Source organism: Oryx dammah, unplaced genomic scaffold (assembly GCF_014754425.2).
Source record: "Oryx dammah isolate SB20612 unplaced genomic scaffold, SCBI_Odam_1.1 HiC_scaffold_2, whole genome shotgun sequence".
In the NCBI taxonomy this organism is placed as follows: domain Eukaryota; kingdom Metazoa; phylum Chordata; class Mammalia; order Artiodactyla; family Bovidae; genus Oryx; species Oryx dammah.
The window spans coordinates 73874909-73900141 of record NW_024070186.1 but is presented as its reverse complement, the minus strand read 5'-3'; the positions used below and the strand labels follow the sequence as shown (position 1 = coordinate 73900141).

Sequence of the window (25233 nt, the reverse complement as noted above, 5' to 3'; positions counted from 1 at the left end):
AAGGCACCGAGGGTGGGGACTGGCGGAACGGGTCACGCTCACTCATTGGGCCTGGGCTGCTACTCATACTGCATAGGGGTAGAAGACAATCTTCGTATCCTGGGCTCTCATGTCACAGATGAGACCTCAAAGCCGTAGCAACTGCTAACTTCAAAACCGCCTGAAACCCGGGTCTTCACATACAGGGGTCTTACAGCACATTGTCATAGATCAAGACCCGCAAGTGTGTCCTATTAAGTACCCCATAGCTATGCCCCCTTTCTCCCCTCCTAATCTACAGGGAGCCCCACCATGTCCATTTTTGAGGGCCAACCATCCAAGCCAGACTCCCTAACCCTCCAGATCGTGGACAGGGGAAGAGGAAAGAGGGGTGCCCAGTAGGAGGGAAAAGTGTGCTACAGTGCCAGCTCTGGAAAGGAGGCTGCCCACCTATCCAGACTCCTTCTCCAGAGGGAGCAAGCCATAAAGCAGAGAGGCAGTGAGCGTAATTGAATTCATGTTTAATAATTACAGGCACCGTGCCCCCCCTTCCCCCTGCCCAGTCAGCAGGGGTGGTGCAGGGGCTGGGGCATATGCCCCCAGCAGCGAGGACGGCAGTCCCAAGAGTGATTTTCAGAAAATAAAAAAAGGACCCCAGGGGCAGGCGGTGGTGCCCCCCCCAAGACACACCAAATTTCAAGACTTTATATATAATATATCTCTGTGCCCCGGGGGGAGGAAAGGGACACCTGGCAGCATCTGGAGGGGGGGCCCCAGGCAGCCCCAAGCCATCCTGCCTCTTCAGCCACTTTATTAGCTCAGACAACATCGCACTACAGGCACCCACTGCCACCGCCGCCGCTGCTGCCGCACCCCCCTTGCAGTCCAGGCGGCTGGCTTGGCCATCCGAGTGTCCATGGGGCTCCAAGTCCCCGGCCCCACCCGCCCTCAGTTGTGGTCAGACTCCTCCTCCTCCGCCTCACGAAGCCACTTGAAAAAAGTCGTGACAGATTTTAGGGCCACGCCCTTGCCCTGCTGCTCAGCAGGGTCCTTGCTACTCTCCCAGCTATAGAAGGCGTCCTCCTTCACCACGTCCTCATCATACAGCGCGTCGAAGAACATCCCAAGCAGGTCTGCAAGCAGGAAGAACAGCAGTTAGAGGCATGCTGTCCATAGCACCCCATCCCACCACCCAGGAATCCCACCCTTAAGCGCCACTGTTGAAACAAGGCCCTGACATGCTGACATTTCTGTGTCTGGCCATTCCAGAGTGACTAGGTCTCTGACACCATGCTAATCTCATGATCTAAGACACTGGTTCGCAAGAATGAGTCACTTGGCCAAAAGGTACAAACCTGCCCAGCCTCACCTCAGCAGCTTCAAGCTTGTCCACTCATGATATATTTATTTAGTGGGGAACACTGCAGAATTGGTACTCCTGAATTTGAGGCATCACAAAATGCTGAGACGTATCTCCCACAAAAGTCAAGGGTATAACCTGGAACATTCACTGACCCCACCTCTGGCCCCATTTTACAAATTCTGATAAACTTGACCCTAATTTTCTCTTACTTTCCACACATCTCCTGAACATATATCCACCCCCTCTCTGGCCTTGACACTTTGACGTATGATGTATCCTTTGCCAGGAACATTGTTTCTCTTGTCACCTTTTTATCACCTTCCTAGTGAATTCCTTTAGGCTCAATTCAAGCACCCTCTCTGCCCTGCTTCTCCCTCGCCCAGAGCTTTCAGTCAGCCTTCCAAAGAACTTGTACAACCCTGAACATAATCTATTCCATTCCCCACATGCACTGCCAGTCTTTCCAAAGAAAACAGTACATTCTTAAAGGCAAAAGGAGGTTGAGAAGTTGATTACATTTCTTTTGAATACAGCATAGAATCTAGAGTCCAGGCCTCAGTGAAACACCGAGTGACCATCTAAGAGAAACTGCAAGCCAGGATGTTCCTTAGGCACACACCCTCAAAGCCACAACCGAGGCTATGGACAGCCTCCAACCCCTATCCCTCAGCAATGGCAGCAACTGATCACTTATCCCAAAGTTGTTTTCCAAACCCCATGCATACGTTTCCCAGTGACTCTACACAATCAATGGATCCACCCCTCTGCCCCATATTTATAAGCCCAAGCTTCTCCCACCTAAACACTAAAAGCTCCTTTTAACACCTACTATCTCTTCAAAGACAAACAAAAGATTTGTCTTTTGACAAGGGATTAGTTGAATTCAAACATTTCTTCTAGGGACTTCCCTGGTGGTCCAAAGGCTAAGACTGCCATGCTCCCAATGCAATCGGCCTGGGTTCAATCCTTGGCCAGGGAACTAGATCCCACAAGCTACAACTAAGACTTGGCTCAGCCAAATCAAATAATAAAAGTATTAAAAAAAAAATTTGTCTGCACTTGCTGTTTACTTCCTGATTCAGGGGAGTATTACCCTGTCCTTTCCAATCCAGATCCTGCCCCTTTACCAAATACTGTTTCTGCCAGGGTAGCCTCCATGTTTTCACATACCAGAGGCCCTAATTTTCAGATCTGTTCAAGCAGCATCTAGCATTATAGACCATTTCCCTCTCCTAATATGCCCTGTGCCTCAAGAAATGGGCTGAACCCTGACCTCTTCCTCTCCAAATCAGATACCCTGACCTACTACCTACCTAACATCTCTGATCATCCCCACCAGGACCACAAACTCAGTATGACCAAACTCAACTTGATCCAGTGGTCCCTACTGCCCAGTAAATGACATCCCCACTATCATCTCACCTGTTAAAACCATCCTGGGAGTCATATATGACTTCCAATCTATCACCCTATCCCCAGGCCGGTGTGTCTTGATTCTGCCCACCCCTCTCCCATCCCCATTTCCACCAGAGAGGCTGAGCCACTACCAACATGCCCCGATCGGCCGATCTAGCCACATTCACCCCACTCCAAATCACTCTTCCCACTAATGGCCAGGATGATCTAAACACTAAAAAAGAATTTTAAAAATCCTTGCTTAAAACTCCACGAAGGCCGATTTTCCTGTCCTTAGGCTAAAGTCCCAAACTCATCCCGTGGTTTAGAGTCCTACATGACCTGGCCACATCCATCTCTCCACCCCACTTGCCTCACATACAACTGGCTGCTGGGTTCTTCCACACTGGCCTTCCTTTTTTACCTTGTATCATTTTTTCAACCTCAAGGCCTCCCTTTACATATACAGTTCATATACATATAAGTCTCCCCCTTCCCCTTTGTCATTTAAGTCCCCATGGGTCAACTCCCACTCATTCCCTCTGACTAGGTAAATTCTCCCACAGTATCCTGCAGGATCCATCTTCCAACACTTACCCAACTCCATGATCATGTGGGAACTATGTTTGACTTAATCACTGCTAATATCCCAACTCCAATGCCCTGGCACACAGTGTGTGGCAGGAGTACAACCTTAGTCACTCAGTCGTGTCTCTTTGTGACACCACACTCTGTAGCCCTCCAGACTCTCCTGGCCGTTGGATTATCACAGCAAGAACGTTGGAGTGGTTGCCTTTTCCTCCTCCAGGGGATCTTCCCCACCCAGGGATTGAACCCATGTCTCCTGCATTGCTAGGCAAATTCTTTACCTACTGAGCCATTGGGGAAGCACAAAACAGGCAGTCAATTAACCTTCAAGGCCAAGTCTAACTCCTTCCACTTGTCAATAAGGAAACAGTGTTGGAGAGAAAAGGACTCAACCATGAGAATATTTTGCTCTCCAGGGACCACCCACTTTTCTTCAGTTGAGACCCTTTCCACCATTGCCCCCTTCGGTCTGGTAGTTCCTCCAGCCCACCCACCCTCACCATCCCCGTGGCCTGGCTCTTACTAGGGGGCTGGTCTAAGGTCACTACAAGGGCCTGGAGGGCATAGAGCGCCTGCAGCTCCTTCTGTTCGTCACATAGGTATTTCTGTAGCAGTTTCGCTCGTGCTTTTAGCACTGCAACATCCACTCGGAGAGAAGACTCAACTATAGGGAGAAAGACAGGGGTAAGTAGAATAATGCACCCTCAGCCTGGTTCAGAACTAGAGGTAAAGACCAAAACCACCCACCCTTGCCCCACCAACTCCCTGGCTCCTCTTACAGATAATTGCAGAATAGCAGACAGTTGTCATGAGGGCTCGAACTAATGTGTTGGATGTCACCTGCTGCTCGTTCAGGTTGGCCTGAGCAGGAGAAAGAGAAACAAATGGCTCAAAAGTTCTAAATTATGCCTGGAAGGCTCCATTCTTGTTGCCCCCACCAAGCACTGCCTTCTCTCTCTCTCTCCACACCAGTCTCAAGGAGAAACATACCTCTATCCAGTCAAACACCCGCTGGTTACTGCTGCCCTCCTGCAGCAGCTTCTCCAGCTGCCTGCGCAGCTCCTCGAAGGAGAGCAACCTCTGGCCTGGGGCTTCTGACTCCTCTCCCAGGGTATACTCCACCTTCTGCAAGCAGAAAGGCCCATGTTCGGGAGGTAAACGCATCACACGAGGTAACAGAAGAGGACTGGCCGCCCCAAGTGCTAGAGTCCACCCAAGTCCAGTCACAAACCTGCGCAGTGACAAAGGCACTGACATCCTGGCCTTCAGGCAGAAATTCCTTCCAGCTGAGTCCAGCCTCTCGCCACAGCGTCCCCACCTTTTTAGGACCCTGGAAAACATTAGACCAACTCAGTAGACAACTCTTGTTCTCTCCAAGAATCTAACAGCTTCACAAATATCATCTAACAAGTGCATACTGTAATCTCACCAGACACCTGCAAGCAGCTCAGGATGCTAAGGTACTGCACAGGAACAGTGTGCCCATGGCTACCGTCTAGTACCGACCACAGACGTCAGTCAAATAACCAGTCACGGGAAGTTACCTACCACAGTGCTGTGAGACTCAGAAGATGGCCTGAGAGCCTCTCGGGAAATGTCAGCTAGGTCATAGGACTCTCAGAGAATTACTGGACCACAAAAGGTAAACAACCAAATCAAAACACCTCATCCAAGCCTTCCACACTCATCTACATTTCTCTTTCTAAAATAGTTTAGTTTTTCATTATTCCAAGTAACAAATGCTTATGGGAGAGAACAACTTCTAACAAGTATTCAGCCCCCAAGTCCAGAAAAATTTAGAAGCAGATGTAACCCCAACGCAAATCAGAAAACGGCAGTCTTTGGAGTTCATTTTCTCTAAGGGGCAACAGATTCTGAAGCCATCGCAGTTTTACAGCAACATATTCAGGATGATGTCATCCACTCTTGACAAAAGTACTTCATGGACTTTAAATATGTCCATCTTAACACCATTAAAATCGAGTTGTCTCACAGCTGACATACCACATTTTTAAAATAAGACCGTAAGTTTTTTCTTTCTTAGCAGTGCATAAATGTCACAAAATCCATGGCACCTTGGAGTCAATGAAATACTACTAGATCAATATGTTTTTTCTTTTGAATTATTACTCTATACTTCTTAGAAACTATCTGATATACATTTTTACCTAAAAGAATATGAAGACAATTCCTCTCTGATTCAAAGACACTCCTCCATGTTCCAGAGCTGAACTCTCTTAAAACTGTACTTTCCGACATCTCACCACCACTAAACACCACAACTTGCCCTTCCAGTCATTTCACCTTTGTATTTGCTAGTCAGTTAACTTTAATAAAGCAGTTTCTGTCGTGAACATCACCAGACAGACACCCCTTTGCAGTTTCACAGTACTTTGCCCAGTATGTGGTCAGTGTTCTAAAAGAGGCTAGCTGAATGAATTAACTCATCAATCAAAGGCCTAGGACCTTGTGCTCAGTTGCTCAGTCCTGTCCACCTCTTTGCCACCCCATACTGTAGCTGCCAGGCTTCTCTGTCCATGGGATTTTCCAGGCAAGAATACTGGAGTGGATGGCCATTTCCTTCTCCAGAGGGCCTTAGATTCTCATTCTCCTCCAGCCTTGGCCAGAACCTACTGTAAGAACTGGTCTGAGCAAGAACGCCAGCCTCACCATTTTCCCTCCCAGGTACCAACCCAGCACCACCATCCTGCCAAAGGACCATGAGGTTTCAGGGTCACCACCAGCACCCCAAACCACATGGTGGGAAGAGACGGCCTAAACAAACCACCTCTGAAAGGCTCACTCACCATGCTTTTGCACAGGAGCCCCAGGATCTCCAGCAACAGGGAAGCAGCCTTGCCCAGGGGTCTAAGAGGTTTTGTTATTTCCCTATAAGATAAACATTCTGTTGTTAAATTAGCCTCCCACACACTCTCAACATACTAGCCCATCAGTTCCTAAATCCAGGGCTCTGACCCGCCACACCTCCTTTCTCTCTCCTTCCTATTTTTACCTCCCGTGAATTCCATCAGAGGGGGCTTACCTGAACAGCTCCCCTATTGGCACCCCACCTTCCTGCAGAATGGGCGTTATCAACTCTGCTAGGTAGAGCCACACATGAGGGATGTCAATTTCCATGTCTTCAGCCAACTCTAGAATTTCATATAGCCTGCATAGGGAATTCAAAGTCAGGACCTTCTAAGACAAGCCCGCACTCCTTTGTTGCCCTCCTTTTGAGGCAACAAAGGCATGGCTAAAGGGATCACTGCAGGACCCTCCTCAGGAACATTTCCTAAACACAGGGCAATTATCTCACACTAAGTGAAAGTCGCTCAGATGTGTCCAACTCTTTGTGACCCCATAAACTATAAGGTCCATGGAATTCTCCAGGCCAGAATCCTGGAGTGGGTAGCCTTTCCCTTCTCTAGGCGATCTTCCCAACCCAGGGACTGAACCCAGGTCTCCCGCTTTGCAGGCAGATTCTTTACCAGTTGAGCCACAAGGTAAACCCAAGAATACTGGAGTGGGTAGCCTATCCCTTTCTCCAGCAGATCTTTCTGACCCAGGAATCGAACTGGGGTCTCCTGCATTGCAGGTGGATTCTTTACCAACTGAACTATCAGGGAAGCCCTATCTCACACTAAGGCCACCTTCTTCTCCTTAAGACAGCTCACCCCCAACCATGCCAAAACTTATGCTGACCAGAATGGCTGAGGAGCCTACACTCTTATTCAAGGTTCACAGGTCCTACGAAGGAAAGAAAGATATGAGAAGGTAAGAACGGGAGGCCTGCAGAGGCCAGTCATACCCTTGGTAGTACTGAGCAGTGGAGAGGTGCCCGGCACAGAGCAGCTGGTGCAGCAGCCGGCCCATGTGCTCCCGCGCGATGGCGCTGCGTTCCAGCGTGGACTCGATGCCATGCCGTACAAAGATAAAGAGCAGGGAGGGCGAGGCCAGCTCCTGCACGCACTGCACTGCCTCCTGTGGGGGCGCAGAGCACAGAAGGGAGGCCAGTCACTGTGTGGCTCAGACCCTCCACCCCTGCCTGTCAGCACAGGCCCCTTCCCATCCACCCTGTCATCCCTCACTCAGACCGTTCTCACAGCTTACCTTCATGTCATTGAGATGGAGGTACTCCTCAATGATGGCCCTGGATTTCTTCTCCAGCTCCTCTTCAGAGAGCGCAGCCTTCGGGGGACTCACCAGGGGGAGGGCAGCTTCTCGCTTCACTGAGCAGAGAAAAATATGTCACATATTCATCAGTTCCAGTCTTCCTAGCAAACAGCGTCTGAAGCCCTGAAGACACTGTCTGGGGACTGGTTGGTCCCAAACCAGCCCACACTCTTCTCCCCTCCCCTGGCCCCTTACCAGCTTCCCGCCCACGGTCCCGATCCTCCGTGAGGCTAGCTGCCTTGCGCAGTCCATCAGGCTGAGAGGGCCGCTCTCTACTCCGTTCCTCCACTTCCTTGCTGAAGCTCCGCTTGGTGGCGGGTGTCCGGGCGCGATCAAGCCGGTCACCACGGTCACCTCCCCGTTCACTCCGCTCTAGGCGGTCTCCCCGGTCCCCAGCTTTCTCACCTCGTTCCCGGCTCAAGCTACTCCTGGAAGACAGGCACATCATCTCTCACCTGTACTGCCCAGGTGCACTCCTGTTTTAACCATCAAAAACGCTGAGCAACTGTCTGGCCTTGTTCCTGGCAGCAGGAATACACCCCAACTCAGTCAGGAGCTCTGAGCATTACGGGTGTTAAGAATTCCTGTGTTAGCAGCCAAAACCCAGTGAGCACTCTCAGTGTGATGAACAGAGACAGCAAGGAAACCTCACCTCTGCACCACTCGTCTGTTATCTGTGCTTTCTGTTGGCACTGCTTGTTGAAGGGCTGAGAAGCGATTCAAGGTACTAGTAGCTGGACGAGCAGCTTCTGATGCTGGGGAAGCAGAAAACTCAGATTAAAGACACCTGGTCCTAGTTCTGGCACTAAGGTAGTTCAGTCCCCAGTCCCGAGTATGCACCACCTCTATGATCTAACCACTATGCAGTGAAAGCCTCCCGTACAGACAAGGCTCTGCCCTCAAGAGAGCTGAAAAACCACAGTGACAGTGGCCTCCATACCTGCATCGGAGGGCTTGGCTCCTGAGCCTCCACTGCTACCCTTGCCCCAGCTCAATCGGCCTCCAGGTGCAAACAGCTGGTTATTAGAATCAATGGAGCCAGGCTGAGGAAGGGAAGGGAGTGGAGAGTCATGGGTCTGATCCAGTCAAAGCCCCCAGCCAGCCCCCACCACACAGAGCCACAAGCACCCTAGACCAGTAAATATTTCAGGCTTTACAGACCATACAGTTTCAACTAGCTGACTCTGCCACTGTAGCACAGGGGCAGTCACACACAGCACTCACAAGGCAGGACTGTGGCTCTGTGCCAGAACCTTATAGACACTGAAATTTACATTTTATAAAAATTCTTGTCACTAAGTATCACTTTTTTCCTCCAACCATTTAAAAAATGTGGAAAACTCTCATTTGTAGCTTGTAGGTATATAGAAGCACAGAATAGCTGGATTTGGTACACATGTCAGGGTGCTGATCACTGGTTCAGACTAATGTGAACTCACTCCCTAGAGATGGCAGTCCTGCCCAGTAATCTAACTAATTGGTCTAAGGGGGAAAACTCAAGATGTCACCTTCCCAACTTCAGGAAGCAAGGGGACTAAGATCCAAGCCTATGCTTAAGGCCCGTCTGACCACTCTTTCATTCTCCCATCACTGACCATCACCCCTTCTAACATATACACCCCTACCTTCGTGATCTTAGTGAGTCGAGAAGTATCAATAGGGCGGCTGCCCTTGCTGATGGGTACTGTGTTCCAGCCACCATCATCCACAAGTGGAAGGCCACGGCCTAGAACAGCAAGGAAAGCACACTGGAATGGTAAGGAAGTCCCAGCAATTCTGTTCCAGGGAGCTGCCAACAGCCTCCCTTCCTCAGATCCTCAGTTCCATCACAGGGTCTCAGTGGCCCAGACACGTGGCACTAATAGGAAGTCATCAGTGGAAAGCATAACCCCTCACACTGTCCCCCCTCAGTCCCAGCCTCAAACTCACTGATGGGTGGGCCTGGAGGGCCACCCCGACGCTTGTCGCTGCCCTTGGCCATTAGCTGCTGCACTTTTATGTGCTCCCGATGCTCCTCCATCTCAGCTTCCTTGTGGATTTGGTCAATTGTCTTGGGACCCTGGTCCCCTCGGCGTGGCACCCAGTTGCTCTGTGGGTCAAGCCAGTCACAGGGTAATTACATCAGAGAAGACCAGACCAGTGTCAGGAAGTGGGGGCTGTGGGGTCAGAGGCAGCCGACTGACGGTGGAAAAGAGGGAACACACACCTTTCGCAGATCCAGCACGTCCTGCAGCATAAAGCGGATCCGGGATGAAGTCTTCTTTTCCTTAATGATTTTTTCCATCTGGTTGAAATACTGATCCATCCGGGGCTAGCAAGAAGCAAAGGGATCAAGGTCACCTGCAGCTATAGACCCCCGCCGCTCCTCAGCCTTTCAGCCCCACCACTGCAGCTCAGGGGCACACAGTGCCATGCCGACACAACAGCTGGGAAGGGTTGTAGTCAGTGTGTGGCAGACCCCACGTGCTTCAGCCTGGGCTCGCCGTACCCCAGGACCCCTACCTTGGCCTTCTCAAAGTCCAGGTCTTTGCCAATGGTGGTGAGCAGACGACAAAGGCATTCAAGGGACTCTTCATCATGGTTCTTAAGTAGTTTAACCACACAGTCATGCATGATTGCCTCTGTTAACATCTTCAGTTTGAACAACTCCCCGATAAACTTGATATTGCCTAATGAGCGCCGCCGGGCTATGTCTCGAGCCTCTTCCAGCTCTTCTTTCAGGCGCCCCCGTTCCTCTGCCTGCCAGTCATAGGACAGGGGTCACATCAAAAAGACACCAGCCACTCCATTAAAACCTTCCCTCTACTACACCTGGATTCCTAAACCTAGCAACAAGCACTCACATTCTAAGGCAGAGAACCCCAAGACACCACTATCCCCACTCCCACTTCTGCAGCTGAGGAGCAACTGGGTGAAGCAGTGGAATTGGAAGTGGAATTTCTCTCACCGTAGCAGCTTCATCCATCTCTTTTTGCTTCTTCTCAAAAACCTCATCATCATCTTTGTCTTTTTCAAACTCCTTCTGACATCGATTTAACAACAGTTTTCGGAAGTTCACAGTCACTGCTGGCTTTTCTGTGGTGGGCACTTTCAGCTGTACGTCAAAGAGAACGTCACATTCAGACCAGTAGAGGGCAGGGCAAGCAAAACCCTCCAAAAGTCTTCAACTACGTGACCCCTGAGGACCTCTGGCCCGGCTCTGCCTCCTTCCGGCTGCCACCACCAGCATAAGATGGAGAACCAAGAAGCTGGACTCAGAGGCTTAGGGCGAGAAGTGAGAACTAGACCACAAAGCTTAGAGAATGGTGGAAACTAACCGCCATGAGGCAGCGGCACATGTTGGCATAGGCCACGGAGAAGTTGGGTTCTGAAATGGCCTTCTCGAAGATGAGGTCAATGACCCCCTTGAGACGTTCCTCGGTATCAATGGCTAGCTGCGTCACCTGCTTCATCAGCTGCTGGAACATCTGGGGTGTCAGCTTATTCAAGATGGAGCGTACCCTGCGGAACAGGTCCTGGAGAAGAGAGGGAACAGAGAAGACATAGAATCCAGTGATGTGTTCAGGGGCTGCAGGGAGTTGGGGAGAGGGCCGTGGGGACTCGGATAGGTGCTAGTGATGAGAATGGCCAGAAGCAGAGATCATCCTGGCTCAGAGGGTAGACCTTGAAGAGAACTGGAGACCAAGGCACAACTTGCAGGTACCTGGGTTTTGCTGCCATCAGCATCCTCTTCTCCTCGGTCCTTATCAGCCGCTGTTCGCTTGCTACTGGGTTTCCAGGCCTTTTCTGCTTTGTTCAGCTTTATATCTTCGGTCATTGACACTGTGGCAATGATCTTGCGTGGCTCCTTTCGGGGGCCCTGCTGAGATCGCCGGGGTCCCAGGCCAGCCTGCTAAGCAAGGAGCGGGGACAAAAGACAGGGAACCAGTCAGCACAACGACCACCATCGCCTACATCTCCAGGGCAGACTTCTCCCCACCCCTCAATGAGCTACAGGGGCCAACACCCCCAGCGCATCCCTTGCCAGTCCCACTCACCGGCCCTCGGGGCAGCTCCCCACCTGGCCCACCCCTCGGGGGCCCACGGTTGCTAAGGGCTGGTCGGCCAAGGTTGGCAAAGGATGGAGTGAAGTCTGGGCCACAATTTATGCCCTGAAGTCTAGAGGGGTCCAGCGGTCGCAATGGTGTTTTATTGGCCTGTGAAAAAGACAGAAAAGGTATCAGAAACAAGACAGGGCTAGCTACTGACCACTCTTTCAGGACCTCTGGCTCCTCCTCAATCAGCCAACCAGCATAAACTCTCCTCAGGCCTACCAACCTTATCCAACACCACATCACTGATGTGGGGCAATCCCTCAGGCTTCTGCATACTGGCAAAGATGAACTGAAAGCCAAGCAGGAACTCTCGGTCATAACGCTTTTTCTCCTCAAGGTTTAGAGGCTTCCACTGATCTACAAGGAAGACAGGATGAAGCAATCACAACTGCTCTCTCCTGGGTCCTGACAAGCTTACCCAACCCTCTCACCCCTTCTTTCCACATACCTGACTTATACTCATACTTCTGTTCCCCCGGCTGGATATTCTCTGCATTTTGAATCTTGTCCTCCTTTGAGTCCCAGGTCTCTTCTCCTTCCTCAGACCGCAGGGCCACACTGCTGCCCTCAGGCTCTGGGCTGGGATTGCTGCCTACAGGAGGCTGGTTTTCCGCCTCTGGTACCCCTGGGTTCGCCTGGAACCATTGCACATTCCATTTTGGTTGCACTGTCTCCACTGTTCACACCCACACTCTGCCCTGCTCCTTCCACGTTCTGCTCCCTTACCTCCTTGAAGGCATCTAGAAGGTCTCCTACAGCCTCCTTCTTATTGAGCTCCTTAATTTTCCGTCTCCTCTTTGGCACAGACACTGCCACTATTTGGGGGGGAGGAGTGAGAATAACTTAAGGAGTACCCCAACCTCTGGGAAGAATAAAAAGAAGTTACTGTACAATATTCCCTTTTTTGGTCACATCCTCTCTCAACTTATAATTCCTCAATCTAGCCCTTGAGAGTTCCATTACAGGGCTTCTATGACCCAGACACAATGGCCCAAGAGGTCACCCATCAACAAAGGAAACAAACACACCCAGCCTGCCCTACCTCCACCATCCAGCAGCACCTTACCTTGGGTGGCTACTGCCACCTCCAAATTCTGGGACAGCTGGGCTGGGACAGGCGTGCTCTCTGGGGGGAGAGGTTCCTCTCCTCCCTTCTCACCCTCAGCTTCTCCTTCCTCTTCCTCTTCTTCCTCCTCCTCCATGTCCTCCTCCTGAGCAGGGGAAGCCACTGGAGGAGCCACAGTTGGGGTAGCAGAAAGGACAGTCGGGGGAGTCACTGACACTGTAGCCTCCTTGGCCTGTTCCTCTGGTTCACTGACTGGGCTTAAGTCCACAGGTGGTGGTGAAGGGGCTCCGTTGAGTAGTTCCTCAGGCTGGGCAGTTGGAGCAATAGGCATGGGGGATTCAGAAGGACAAGCTGGAGGAGGGAGAGGGGCAAGCTCTGGGCTTGACTCCACCTCTGGTTCCAAATTCTCAGATGGGACTGTGCCATTAGGCTCAGGAAGAATCTCCACCTTGTGAGATGCCAGGGGGCTGGGAACCTGGAGAGGACTGGAAGAGAACTCAGATTCTGGAACTGGTTTGCTCAGCATCACTTCTACTTCCAATATGGGTTCAGCGAGGGGAGTGGATTCTGGAGAGAGGCAACACGGCTCCCCACTTTCAGGGGGCGTGGGGGTTGATTCTTCTACAGAGGTCTGTATCATCCCTGTTGTCATTGTGTCCCCAGGAACAGAGAGGACTGCGAGATTAGGCTCAGACCCCGGTTCCAAGACTGGGGGTGGTGATGGGGTCGGAGAAGGTGATGAAGGCTGGGATTCTGAAGGGCTGTGCTCTGGGCCAGGCAGCCCTGGCCGCTCCCCAATGATTGCTCCCTGCGACCGGTCATCTGCACCATAGGAAGAACAGGTGATCAGAGGCAAGTCCTTCCCTGTGATTGTTGTTCCTCCTCCCAGCCAAGCATTAACAGCCCCTCCTACACATACCAGTCTTCTCCCCCTAGGTCTTTTTCATTCCCACTCAAAATCCAATCTGCCCTTAAATACTACTACTTGAGACCTAAGTCATTCTTCTCTGACACCCAGTTCAAGTCACTCTACTTCCTTGGCATTTTCAACACTCCTTTTCCCCATAAGAGCCATACCCCACCTGCTTCCTTACCTGGCCGGACGACGACAGCAACCTGGGGTGTCTCCCCATTAGCCTGAGGCTCCAGACCGCCTCCCGTCTGCAGGACACAAAGGGTTACCAAGTTTGCCCTGAAGAGTCCCACAACCCTGCTACAGCCATTTCTACTTTAGCTGCCTAGAAATCCAGGAAAGCAGGGAAATAAGTCCCTTAGTTGAAGAAAAAGATCAAGGGACCTGGGAATCCAGGGAAGAACAGCCATCCCAGTCAGGGCATCACTCAAAGGACAGACAGTACCTGGGGAGGGGTGGGTGTGGAGGCAGTGCGGGCCCCAGACATGATCTCCTCCGTGATATCCTTCCCTCCTTGGTTTGGGTCTCGAATTCGGATCTGGGGAAAAAAAGCTACGGGATAAGCGGGAAACAGGAGCAGCCTACCTCTCCACCCTGCCCCGCTCCTGAGACTCCAAGCCAACCCCCCACCCCCTACTGGGAAGCAGGTGGGTGGGTGCCAGAAACCCTGTGAGTTCTACTGTCAACCCATCCGGCAGCTCTTGTAGTCTCTGCCCTGGCCCCCAACCCTAAGACACTCTTGACCTCACAGAGCAGACACGTACATCACAATGCCCCTCCCTCCCTTATCCCTGCCCCACCAGTCCCCAAGAAGTGGCTGCATGCCTGGGGGCCCAGGACCCCCATCTAGCACCCATCCGGCTCACTTGTGGCTAGTCTGCCTGATCTCTGGGGGCAGGGCCCAGATCCAGTGGGTGGAGCCAGGGTGACTCAGCGGCTTCCCCAGCCCTGGCACCCTATTCTGGGCACCACGCCCAGGACTTGAGGACTGAGCAGGGGCGGAGGCCTCAAGAGCTTCCAGGACTGGGGGGTAGGGACACAGAAAACAAACCATTTCCAAGGCAAGCCACCAGAAACCCCAAATCAAACTTAGATATTATGGACAGAGAACCCAGGTCTCTCAAGAATTTCCCTACCAGACACTTCAATCTTCTAGTGAGCTTCTTCTACACTGAAATCGTAGGACCTTAAGGAGAACCTGAGCGTTTCACACATCCCCATTCTCTGCCTACTCTCAGGTGAAGCTCTCCCTCAACTTCCTGCTCCCTGACCCACAAAGTGCCTGACCTTGATCCTTGCTTTCCCAGATGTCCTACAACCCCTTGCTGCTACTCACCGTCTTCCGCTCCCTCTTGGGAGCAATCTGGGGTGGCTGGTTCATCAAAACAGGTGGGGGAGCCACACCAGTGGGAAACTGCTGCACACCCTGCGCTGGGTAGTAAGCGCCAGCTTGGGGCGGGGGGACAAGGAAGGGAAGAATAGTGGCAGGGTCAGGGCCCAACCACAAACAAATGCCTGCGTGAGCACAAATGCCTCCCAGCCCCTGGAGAACCTCTCATCACCCATAGCCGGCCCCTTACCCTGCCCCACCCTCCTCCTCCCCAAGGGAATTAGGTGTCTGTCAAAGCTGGGGAACCAGTCTAAACTGCGTTTACAAGAATTCCTAACACTGACACACACACCCCTTGTAGGCAGGCACTCCTTCCCCACCACACACCAGCTACTATGTCTGTTCCTCTTCTACCCCGTAAGGTAACATGGATGCATCCCACCCCCAGCAAACACACACATATACTCTGAGAGAGCAGCAACTACTTAACCTGAAACAGAATCAGGTCTTTGGCTGGGAATGATAAAAACAGATTTGCCAACCCTGTTCCATTCAACCTGAGTCCAATTCCAGTCTCCAGCCCTCTGCTAAGGGGCAAGGAAACAAAAAGTAACATTATGAACCAGGCCCAGGATGAGGAAAATTCCTTAAAGCAATGGTCTCCAAAATGGGATACATTCTTTAATATCATCCATAACCTCCACTTGTTTTTGACAAGCAACATTGTTATTTGTTTAAATTATGCATACGTATAACAAACAAAAACATACACGTATTAAAAGTACATACTCAAAATTTTTCCTGATGGTCAAAAAATTTTGGAAACCACTGCCATAAAGAACAGACTAATCCTTTCCTAGAATATAAATGAAAAACAGCTACAGAAACCTCCCAAATCCATGTTACATGGGCTCCCCCCAACCACGGAACAAGTGTCAGGGAATATTTACTGACAGGTCCTCAAACTAGCACCTGAACTATATTCCTTGATGTGGGGAGGACTCTACAACCCTCAACAATAGTGTAAAATCCTCTCCCCACCACCCCCCAATACCAGTTACATATTAAGCACCAATCCTGACTACCACTATCATTTTTAGAGCAAGAGACAGGCCTGGGAAGGGTCCTAGAAATTAGGCAAGTTTAAATGCTCCCTGGGACTCACTCTCCGACTTCAGACCCCGCTTACCGTAGGTCCCAAACTCTGTAGGGCTTGCACCTGGGTAGAAGCTTGGGGCTCCCGGCTGCACAGGATACTGCTGTGTCGGGACAACATATGTGGAACGGCCCTGATGGAGGGGAAGGGGGATAAGGAGGGGAGAGAAGGAGTTGAAGGAGCTATGAATACCACATCAGACTACAAAGAGAATGCAGGGCAAGACAGGACAAGCCAACTCTGGGCAATGACCAGAAGTCCCACCTCTAGAGGAGAGATGGGACTGGAGGATCCGGGTGGGGGGAGGTGGGGGAGCGGGGACAAGGTTGTATGGCTTCAGCACCCAAGCCTCCAGCCTCACCTGTCCAGGGATGTAGTAGGCCCCCTGGGAGGCTGGGTAGGAGATCTGGGAAGGGATCATCATTACTTGGGATCCAGCAGGGTAGACATGGGCAGCTGGGCCAGGGCGGGCAGGGGCTGCACTCTGCACTCGGGAGGCTGCACTGCTCGGGGGCTGGGCCCGGCTAGGGTAGAAGTGCTGTCAGGAGGGAGGAAGGCAGTTGGCACTGGGCAGGGGAGGAAGTGGACAGCAAAATGGCCATTCCACTATGTCTCTAGTCTGGAGAGAAGTATCAGGGGCTTTGGAACATGGGACCAACACTGCCAAGACTCACTTGACCAACTGATGGTTAAGTGGCCTCTTGAACTCACGTGTGCCCTCCAAACTCAGGTACACACTTTTGCACTCGGTATATTTACTCCCTCCCTGCCATGCATACTCATGTCACCTCCTCCACGCTATCCTTCAGCAGAGGCTTCCTAACACCCAGATGCATCATGCCTAAGTAAAGCCTTTTTCAGCAGCATACTCCCCAGCATGCACTGCACCATCCTAAGGTACTGAGGAGCTAACCGCTAACATGCAACTTTCCCAGTTCCCAGATATGCGCTATGCAAGATTTAGCCCCTAACATGCACTGGTCAGCCTCAGACTGAGGACCTGGACAGCCAACAAGTCCCCACCCTGAGGAACCCCAGTCCCTGTGTCTAGCCCCTGACTAGGGAGGAGGCTAAGGGTGAGACCAGGAGTCCAGGATTAGCAAAGGGGTATTACCTGCAGAGACCTGAATCCTCCCTGAGAGCACATGGGGACAGGAAAGAAGAGAATTATCCCCAAGGTGATGAGGGGGAAAAAAATGAGGAGGCAGGACAAGAATCCGCTCCCATTTAGTGAGGAAGAATTTAGGAATAGAGAAAGGTAAGAACCAGCTGGAATGTTTCTCTTCCCACAGTCCAAAGAGAAAGAAGGGATGAGGAACGGAGCAATGGTGACCTCCTAGTAAAAGGAGGAAATAGGAAAGCAGGAGTTGGCAGCAGGGCCCAAAGCACTGCCCCCAGTTCTCAAGGCACCGGAACCCCTAGCAATGCCATCCCCACCAACAACATACTCCCCGAGGGGCCAGCCACCGTGAGTAATCAACAGTGCAAAGTGCAGAGCCGCATGAAAGAACACATAGCAACTGTCAGGAAACTGGGGCAGGTACAGGGCCTCCAGAGTTTCCATCCTAGGCCCAAAGTGGCCTAAGCTTTACATGGCTCCCACCCAGGCCCCCTACTCCCCTCCCCACAGCCCCTCACCTGGCGGGGCTGAGAAGGCGTGTTCATTTGTGTCGCTTGAGGCGTACTGAACACCACCGGTGCTGTCTGCCCCGGGGGAAACGCTGGCTGAAGGGGGGAGACCAGATTTCAGCAAGAGGGGAAACCCAGGTGGTGCAGAAACTCAAGCTGATGAAGGGGAGCAGATCCGTGGCAAGAGCCTCAACAGTCCACATATACCCTCCCCAAGACAGCCCCTGGGAACAGCCTGGGGGCCCTGTCTCAATTTGGCAGCAGGAAGCTGCACTTTGCCCTGACACAGAAGGGGGTGGGAAAATCCAGAGGTTGGAACCTGTTCCTGACCCGGCTGCCTGGTCTCCCCAACCCCCACCCCAGTCCCTGTTAATTCCTCCCTAATTACCTGTGGGAGTCCAGGGGATGGGGCAGGTGGGGGGCCTGTGGGCTGTGGAGCTTTGTTCATTTCATTTGGTGCCACATCAGGGTCCCCCCAGCACCTGTTGGGAAAGAGTGGGGCTTAGAAAAGGAAAGGGACACAAACTTAAGGCAAATAGAGTGGGGGAGGGGTTGAAGCAAGGGCTGGGTCCCACAATGAGCCCGGGAGGCGCCAAGGGGGTAAAGGAACATTAAAGACCCAGCTTATGTCCCCACCAACACTCTGTCAAACCCTCACCACCTCCAACCACCCCCCGATCTGCTGAAACAGCCCTTCACTCACCCCCTCGGTTAAGAACAAATCCACGGTGCGGCCTACAGGTTCTGGGCATCCGAGGGCCTGGGGTTGGGAGGTGAGGGGTATCAACCTGGCTCCGCGGGGCCCAAGACCAACCAGACCGGAAATTCCAGGTCTCGCTGGCACCAGGCTCCCGGATCACAAACGGAGCTAGCAGCTTCGGCCGTGGTGTCCCCACCCCCCACCCGGGGACACCGGGTTCGGGGCCTGGCCCAGGGGCACACGAGGCACGCCTGCCGTGGGTAGCAGCGGAGGCACCCACGCGGGGCCAGAGGCGAGGCCTGCCGCCGCCCGGCAGTGGAGGCCAGGAAAGGCGGCAGTCGGGCCGTAAAAGGCCAGGCGGGCGGCGGCCGAAGAAGAGCCGGTTTGAAGCAAGTGAGGGTCGGCCCGGAGGGCGGGCGGGGCCGGGGGCTCCTCCCTGCCCGCCGCCGCCGCCTCCCTCCCCTGCGCCCTCCCTGCGCAGCGCCGGCCAGTGCCAAAGAACAACGTGTCACTTCCCGGCGGCCGGGCCGCAAAGGGGGGAGGGGGCGGCGGGCCGGGAGCCGCGGTGCCTGCGCCCGCGAGGCCTCCTCGGGTCGGGCCGAGGTGGCACTTAGCGGCCGGGGAACCCGGCGCCCTCCCGGCCTGCGGGGACCGCATATTCCGGCCCCGCGCTCCCCCACCCCCACCCAGCAGCCAGGCCGAGCCAGGCCGGGCACACGTGGGCCAGGGATCCGGCCCTCGCGGGCCGGGGCCCGGGCTTGGGCCGCGGGGCCAGGGCGCTGGGGCGGCGGCCCAGGGTAGCCGATCCCGGCCCGGATGGCGGCGGATGCGGGGGGAGGGGGTGGGGGGGCCGGGTCGGGCCCGGACATGGCGGCTTTACCTTCAGTCTCCTTCAGTCCGCGCGGCCGAGCCCCACGCAGCCGCACAGACGTAGTCCACAACCATTTCCGGCTCCCCGCACGGATCCCGCTCGGCGGCCACCGCTTCTCCGCAGGCGCAGCCGGCAGCCCCACGTGACCGGCGCAGAGGGCGGAGCAGCGCCCGGCGCCGCGGAGCACATGGGATTTGCCCCGCCTTATCATGTGACAGCCACTGCCCGCCTCTTGTCCCCTCCCGAACTTTGGAACTCCCAGGCCGACCGGTCTCTGCGTCTGTGTTCCGCGATTCTTTGGTTCATTCATACTTTGAGCAAGCATTTATTGAGTGCATACTGAGTGCTAGGCGAAGTGCTGGCTGAGGGTTGAGAATACTGACATTAAAGACTCGGTCCCGCGGAAGTAAACCATGGACAAAAACGGAAAAAAATACAAATTAGGCAGCCTTTGAAAATAATGTAAATTAGATATAGAACTATTAAACTGGGTGTTACGCTAAAAGAATTGAAATATACTAAGTAGGGAGTAAGGCAATGGCACCCCACTCCAGTACTCTTGCCTGGAAAATCCCACTGACGGAGGAGCCTGGTTGGCTGCAGTGCACGGGGTCGCGAAGAGTCAGACACGACTGAGCGACTTCACTTTCACTTTTCACTTTCATGCATTGGAGAAGGAAATGGCAACCCACTCCAGTATTCTTGCCTAGAGAATCCCAGGGATGGGGGAGCCTGGTGGGCTGCCGTCTCTGGGGTCGCACAGAGTCGGACAGGACTGAAGCGACTTAGCAGCAGCAGCAAGTAGGGAGTTAGATTTGTCTTTTATAAAGATCAGCCACTCCCAGGGAGGGACTAAAATCAGTCATGGAAAGTTCAAATAGTAATGGGATAAGTAAATCCAAGACCTCTCCCTGGCAGCCAAAAAATTTTGAACTGCCTGAAGGGACATACTAAAGCCAAAACTACTTATAGTCAGCCTGGATTTTAACCCAAATTTCTCTACTTACTCTCCCAGCGATGTACCTACTATCTACCTACTTAATACTTGTTGTAAAATGGGAGTATTTGAAACTATGCAGTCTGGCTCAATTCTGAGCTTTTACCCACCCTGCTTTCCCGCTATTAGATTGTGAGGTTTAAAAAAGTTAGTTCTTGTGAAAGTGCTTAAAACTGTGCCTAGGTACCTAGCAAAAGCTATTTTCTCTCTCTCCTTCCCACCCAACTCTTTGTATTCAAACACATATAATCTCAGAAAACACGTTGCACCAATGATGACCTTTGTGATTTCACTTAATCTTCACAATAGCCTACAAAATGTATTGTATTACTATGCATTGTATTATTATCCCCATTGGAAAAGAAGTGCAAAAAAGCAAAATGGCTGTCTGAGGAGGCCTTACAAATAGCTGTGAAAAGAGGAGAAGTGAAAAGCAAAAGAGAAAAGAAAGGATATAAGCATCTGAATGCAGAGTTCCAAAGAATAGCAAGGAGAGATAAGAAAGCCTTCCTCAGCAATCAATGCAAAGAAATAGCATTGAGGAAAACAACAGAATGGGAAAGACTAGAGATCTCTTCAAGAAAATTAGAGATACCAAGGGAACATTTCATGCAAAGATGGGCTCGATAAAGGACAGAAATGGTATGGACCTAACAGAAGCAGAAGATATTAAGAAGAGGTGGCAAGAATACACAGAAGAACTGTACAAAAAAGATTTTCACAACGCAGATAATGACGATGTTATCACTAATCTAGAGCCAGACATCCTGGAATGTGAAGTCAAGTGGGCCTTAGAAAGCATCACTACAAACAAAGCTAGTGGAGGTGATGGAATTCCAGTTGAGCTATTTCAAATCCTGAAAGATGATGCTGTGAAAGTGCTGCACTCAATATGCCAGCAAATTTGGAAAACTCAGCAATGGCCACAGGACTGGAAAAGGTCAGTTTTCATTCCAATCCCAAAGAAAGGCAATGCCAAAGAATGCTCAAACTACCGCACAATTGTACTCATCTCACACGCTAGTAAAGTAATGCTCAAAATTCTCCAAGCCAGGCTTCAGCAATACATGAACCATGAACTTCCAGATGTTCAAGCTGGTTTTAGAAAAGGCAGAGGAACCAGAGATCAAATTGCCAACATCTGCTAGATCATTGAGAAAGCAAGAGAGTTCCAGAAAAATGTCTATTTCTGCCTTATTGACTATGCCAAAGCCTTTGACTATGTGGATCACAATAAACTGTGGAAAATTCTGAGAGAGATGGGAATACCAGACCACCTGACCTGCCTCTTGAGAAACCGGTATGCAGGTCAGGAAGCAACAGTTAGAACTGGACACGGAACAACAGACTGGTTCCAAATAGGAAAAGGAGTACGTCAAGGCTGTATATTGTCACCCTGCTTATTTAACTTATATGCAGAGTACATCATGAGAAACGCTGGAGTGGAAGAAGCACAAGCTGGAATCAAGATTGCCGGGAGAAATATCAATAAACTCAGATATGCCGATGACACCACCCTTATGGCAGAAAGTGAAGAGGAACTAAAAAGCCTCTTGATGAAAGAGGAGAGTGAAAAAGTTGGTTTAAAGCTCAACATTCAGAAAACGAAGATCATGGCATCTGGTCCCATCACTTCATGGGAAATAGATGGGGAAACAGTGGAAACAGTGTCAAACTTTATTTGGGGGGCTCCAAAATCACTGCAGATGGTGATTGCAGCCATGAAATTAAAAGACACTTACTCCTTGGGAGGCAAGTTATGACCAACCTAGATAGCATATTCAAAAGCAGAGACATTACTTTGCCAACAAAGGTCTGTCTAGTCAAGGCTATGGTTTTTCCAGTAGTCATGTATGGATGTGAGAGTTGGACTGTGAAAAAAGCTGAGCACCAAAGAATTGATGCTTTTGAACTGTGGTGTTGAAGAAGACTCTTGAGAGTCCCTTGGACTGCAAGGAGATCTAACCAGTCCATTCTAAAGGAGATCAGTCCTGGGTGTTCATTGGAAAGACTGATGCTAAAGCTGAAACTCTAGTACTTTGGCCACCTCATGCGAAGGGTTGACTCATTGGAAAAGACTCTGATGCTGGGAGGGATTGGGGGCAGGAGGAAAAGGGGATGACAGAGGATGAGATGGCTGGATGGCATCACCGACTCAATGGACGTGAGTCTGAGTGAACTCCGGGAGTTGGTGATGGACAGGGAGGCCTGGCGTGCTGCAGTTCATGGGGTCGCAAAGAGTCGGACACTACTGAGCTACTGAAGTGAAGTGAACTGAACTGTATCAGAGTAACTTAAGCTCCAAAGAGAAAAGAGCAAAAATAGACACACAGGAAGAACCATAAGGAGAATGAAAATGTACATGTAGCTGTTCTCTGTTACATTCTTGGAGTTCTGTACATTATGGTATATGGCTGCCTCCCTTCTCTGTTCCTCTCATTTCTCTTTCTATGAAAACTAATAAATAAAAATCAATTACTGCTTACATGACAATTCCTTCTTAGCTCAGAAATCACTCTGAAACTTCAGTCAGGGGACTTCCCTGGTGGTCCAGTGGTTAAGACTTCACCTTCCAGTGCAAGGGGTGTAGGTTCTTTCCTGGTTGGGGAGCTAAGATTCCCCTGTACCTCACAGCCAAAAAAACAAAACATGATTTTTGGTAGAAATCAACACAATGCTGTAAAGCAATTATCCTTAAATTAAAAATAAATTTAATTTAAAGAGTATTTAAAAAGTCAAAAATGATAGATCCCTTCTCAATATTCTTCATACAAACATCCAAAAAACACAGTAAATATTAAAAAAAAAGCCTAAACATAAAACAGAAGCAATATTGTAATAAGTTCAATACTTTTAAGATTTTTCTTTTAAATCTTAAACTCCCATCAGAATAAGGTACTACCTAAAACACCGCTGTGTGCTTAGTCAGTTGTGTCTGACTCTCTGAGACCCCCATGGACTGTAGCCTGCCTAATCACCCTACAGGCATCTTAAATTATGCATGCCTAGATAGAAATGTGTCATTTCTCGCTACTTGAATAGTGTCCGCCTTTTGCCCCCAAATGTGTCTTGCTCATGTATTCTTTCTCAGTGATTAGTGCCCAGGCAGGAAATTTGGATTTCATCTTACATTCCTTCCTGTCCATGTTACATCTCATCAGACATCAGGTCCTATTGGTGTTTGAATTAGAATCAAGTCCTGTTGATTCTGTATTTAAAAATTCTTCTGCCCTCCCCATCTCTACTGCCCTAATTCAGTTCATTTCACTTACTTGGTCTCCAGGCCTCCATGGTGAGCTCTCTCACCGAGATAGCTAGCTGAGAATGTCCCTTTCCTGTTCTTTCATTGGTGCCCATAGAGAGACACTGTCAATTTCTTAACAAAGCTCTTCTAAACCTGATCTAAGCCTGTGTCCCTAGCTCCTAGCACAGTTTCCCCTAACTCTATGTAACACTTAGCCAAATCAAACTATCCATGGTTTCTGAAAGCAAGTAGCTTGTCTGCCTTCTTGCTTTTGCTACTCCTTTGGCTGTATCCTGCCCTCTTTTCCTCTGGATAAACTTATCTTTCTTCAAGAATGTCGTCTCAAAAATCTCCCCTCGGGACTTCCCTGGCAGTCCAGTAGTTAAGACTTTGCCTTCCATTGCAGGGTGCAGGGGGTTCAATCCCTGGTCAGGGAACTAAGATCCCACATGCCTTGAGGCCAAAAATCCAAAACACAAAAACAGAAACAATATTGTAACAAACTCAGTAAAGACTTAAAAGTACTTGCCTGGTGTCCCAGTGGTTAAGAATCTGCCTGCCCAGGCAGGGTTCAATCCCTGGTCTGGGAAGATTCCACATGACTCGGGGCAACTAAGCATGTGCACCACATCGACTGAGCCTATGCTTTAAAGCCTGAGAGCCACAACTATGGAAGTCCAAACACTCCAGAGCCCCTCTAAGCAACAAGAGAAGCCACAGCAATGAGAAGTCCAAGCACCACAAAGAAGAGTAACCCCCACTCTCTGCAATTAGAGAAAGCCCATACCCAACAAAGCAGCCCCCTAGCAAAATAATGAAAAACTTAAAAAATGGTCCACATCAAAAAAAGAAAACTCTTCCCTCACCTATTCAGGCACTTAGGCCCTATTTCAGTGATCCCAGAGTATTTGCTCAGACTCCAGTATAGAGTTGATTGCAACATAACACAATTGTTTTCTTCTTCTTGTAAGCTTTGTGAGGATAGATTTGTTTTTCTCTATTTATATACTCACAAACTAGAAAGTCTAAAGCAAATGTCTCCATTTATTTTTTGCTGAATGACATTAAATGTGAAAGCTTAAGAGCCATTATGAAAATTTCTTAAAGCACAATCACTAACTTGGAAAGAGAATTACCTTTTATGTTTTCATTTTATAATCACTTTCTAATTTTTTTTCATGTTTGAAAACTTTAAGTATGTTACAAACTGCACATATTTAAAACATACAAGGAATTAATTCCCTGGTGGTATAGTGGTTAGGACTCTGCGCTGTCACTGCTGAGGGACTGGGTTCAATCCCTGGTCAGGGAACTAAGATCCCACAAGCTGGGTGGCCAAAAAAATAAATAAGTACAATTTGATTAATTTTGACAGATATATGATCACCACCACTACTACAATCAAGATACTGACCAATTCCATCCCTCTCAAAAGTTTTCTTCCTTCAAAATCATCTTTCTCTCCACTCCCATCTATAGATAACCATTGATCTGCTGGCACTAGAAATATAAATAGAGTAGGTACTCTTTTTGTTGTTGTTTTACTTGGCCATTTGTTGATGACCTATTAAGTGCCAATTACTATTCAGAGGGTAAAACCACAGTTCAAGTGTTGGATAAATGCTACCAATTATCTGACAGGGCCATCTGTTCTCCTCCACTGCATCCATAGGGGTCCAAGCCCCTACCGGCATTGTAGCTATACTCATACCAGCCCCACTAGGGAGGAGCACTA

General features: G+C 50.5%; 1 protein-coding gene, 1 long non-coding RNA gene and 1 other non-coding gene across 9 annotated transcripts; all 3 read right to left on the bottom strand.

Annotated features, from left to right (window-relative positions):
- Positions 1-479: 479 nt before the first annotated feature.
- EIF4G1 (eukaryotic translation initiation factor 4 gamma 1) lies at positions 480-19457 on the bottom strand. Of its 7 annotated transcripts, none has more exons than XM_040252178.1 (34): positions 19267-19457; positions 18390-18446; positions 18075-18168; positions 17696-17782; positions 17172-17192; positions 16419-16595; positions 16091-16190; positions 14908-15020; positions 14017-14109; positions 13753-13819; positions 12659-13480; positions 12319-12407; positions 12041-12227; positions 11816-11949; positions 11536-11694; positions 11202-11390; positions 10816-11013; positions 10446-10592; positions 10001-10237; positions 9705-9809; positions 9428-9587; positions 9124-9224; positions 8439-8541; positions 8151-8253; positions 7694-7926; positions 7436-7554; positions 7134-7306; positions 6369-6494; positions 6133-6214; positions 4557-4655; positions 4316-4450; positions 4105-4186; positions 3849-3989; positions 480-1112 (listed from the first exon to the last, which is right to left on the bottom strand). In XM_040252178.1, exons 3-34 carry the CDS (start codon positions 18132-18134, stop codon positions 928-930), a joined length of 4827 nt encoding a protein of 1608 aa, XP_040108112.1. In that variant the 5' UTR covers positions 18135-18168; positions 18390-18446; positions 19267-19457; the 3' UTR covers positions 480-927. The 7 variants fall into 7 exon arrangements, with proteins under 7 accessions (XP_040108112.1, XP_040108120.1, XP_040108128.1 ...); XM_040252186.1 differs by having other exon boundaries at positions 11202-11387; XM_040252194.1 differs by lacking the exon at positions 17172-17192.
- LOC120872073 lies at positions 1233-3842 on the bottom strand. Its single transcript, XR_005723154.1, has 2 exons — positions 1402-3842; positions 1233-1371 (listed from the first exon to the last, which is right to left on the bottom strand). It is a non-coding gene; the product is annotated as an uncharacterized LOC120872073 (long non-coding RNA).
- Positions 9304-9379, bottom strand: LOC120859998. Its single transcript, XR_005720215.1, has one exon. It is a non-coding gene; the product is annotated as a small nucleolar RNA SNORD66 (small nucleolar RNA).
- Positions 19458-25233: the final 5776 nt, after the last annotated feature.

Excerpts from the sequence above, each read along its gene's own strand:
- EIF4G1 (XM_040252178.1), bottom strand. The coding sequence starts at position 18,134 with ATGAACAAAGCTCCACAGCCCACAGGCCCCCCACCTGCCCCATCCCCT. Across the intron at positions 11,014-11,201 it reads CTGATGGCAGCAAAACCCAG|GACCTGTTCCGCAGGGTACG; the intron begins GTACCTGCAAGT and ends TCTCTTCTCCAG. Across the intron at positions 9,588-9,704 it reads ACGTGCTGGATCTGCGAAAG|AGCAACTGGGTGCCACGCCG; the intron begins GTGTGTGTTCCC and ends CTTGACCCACAG.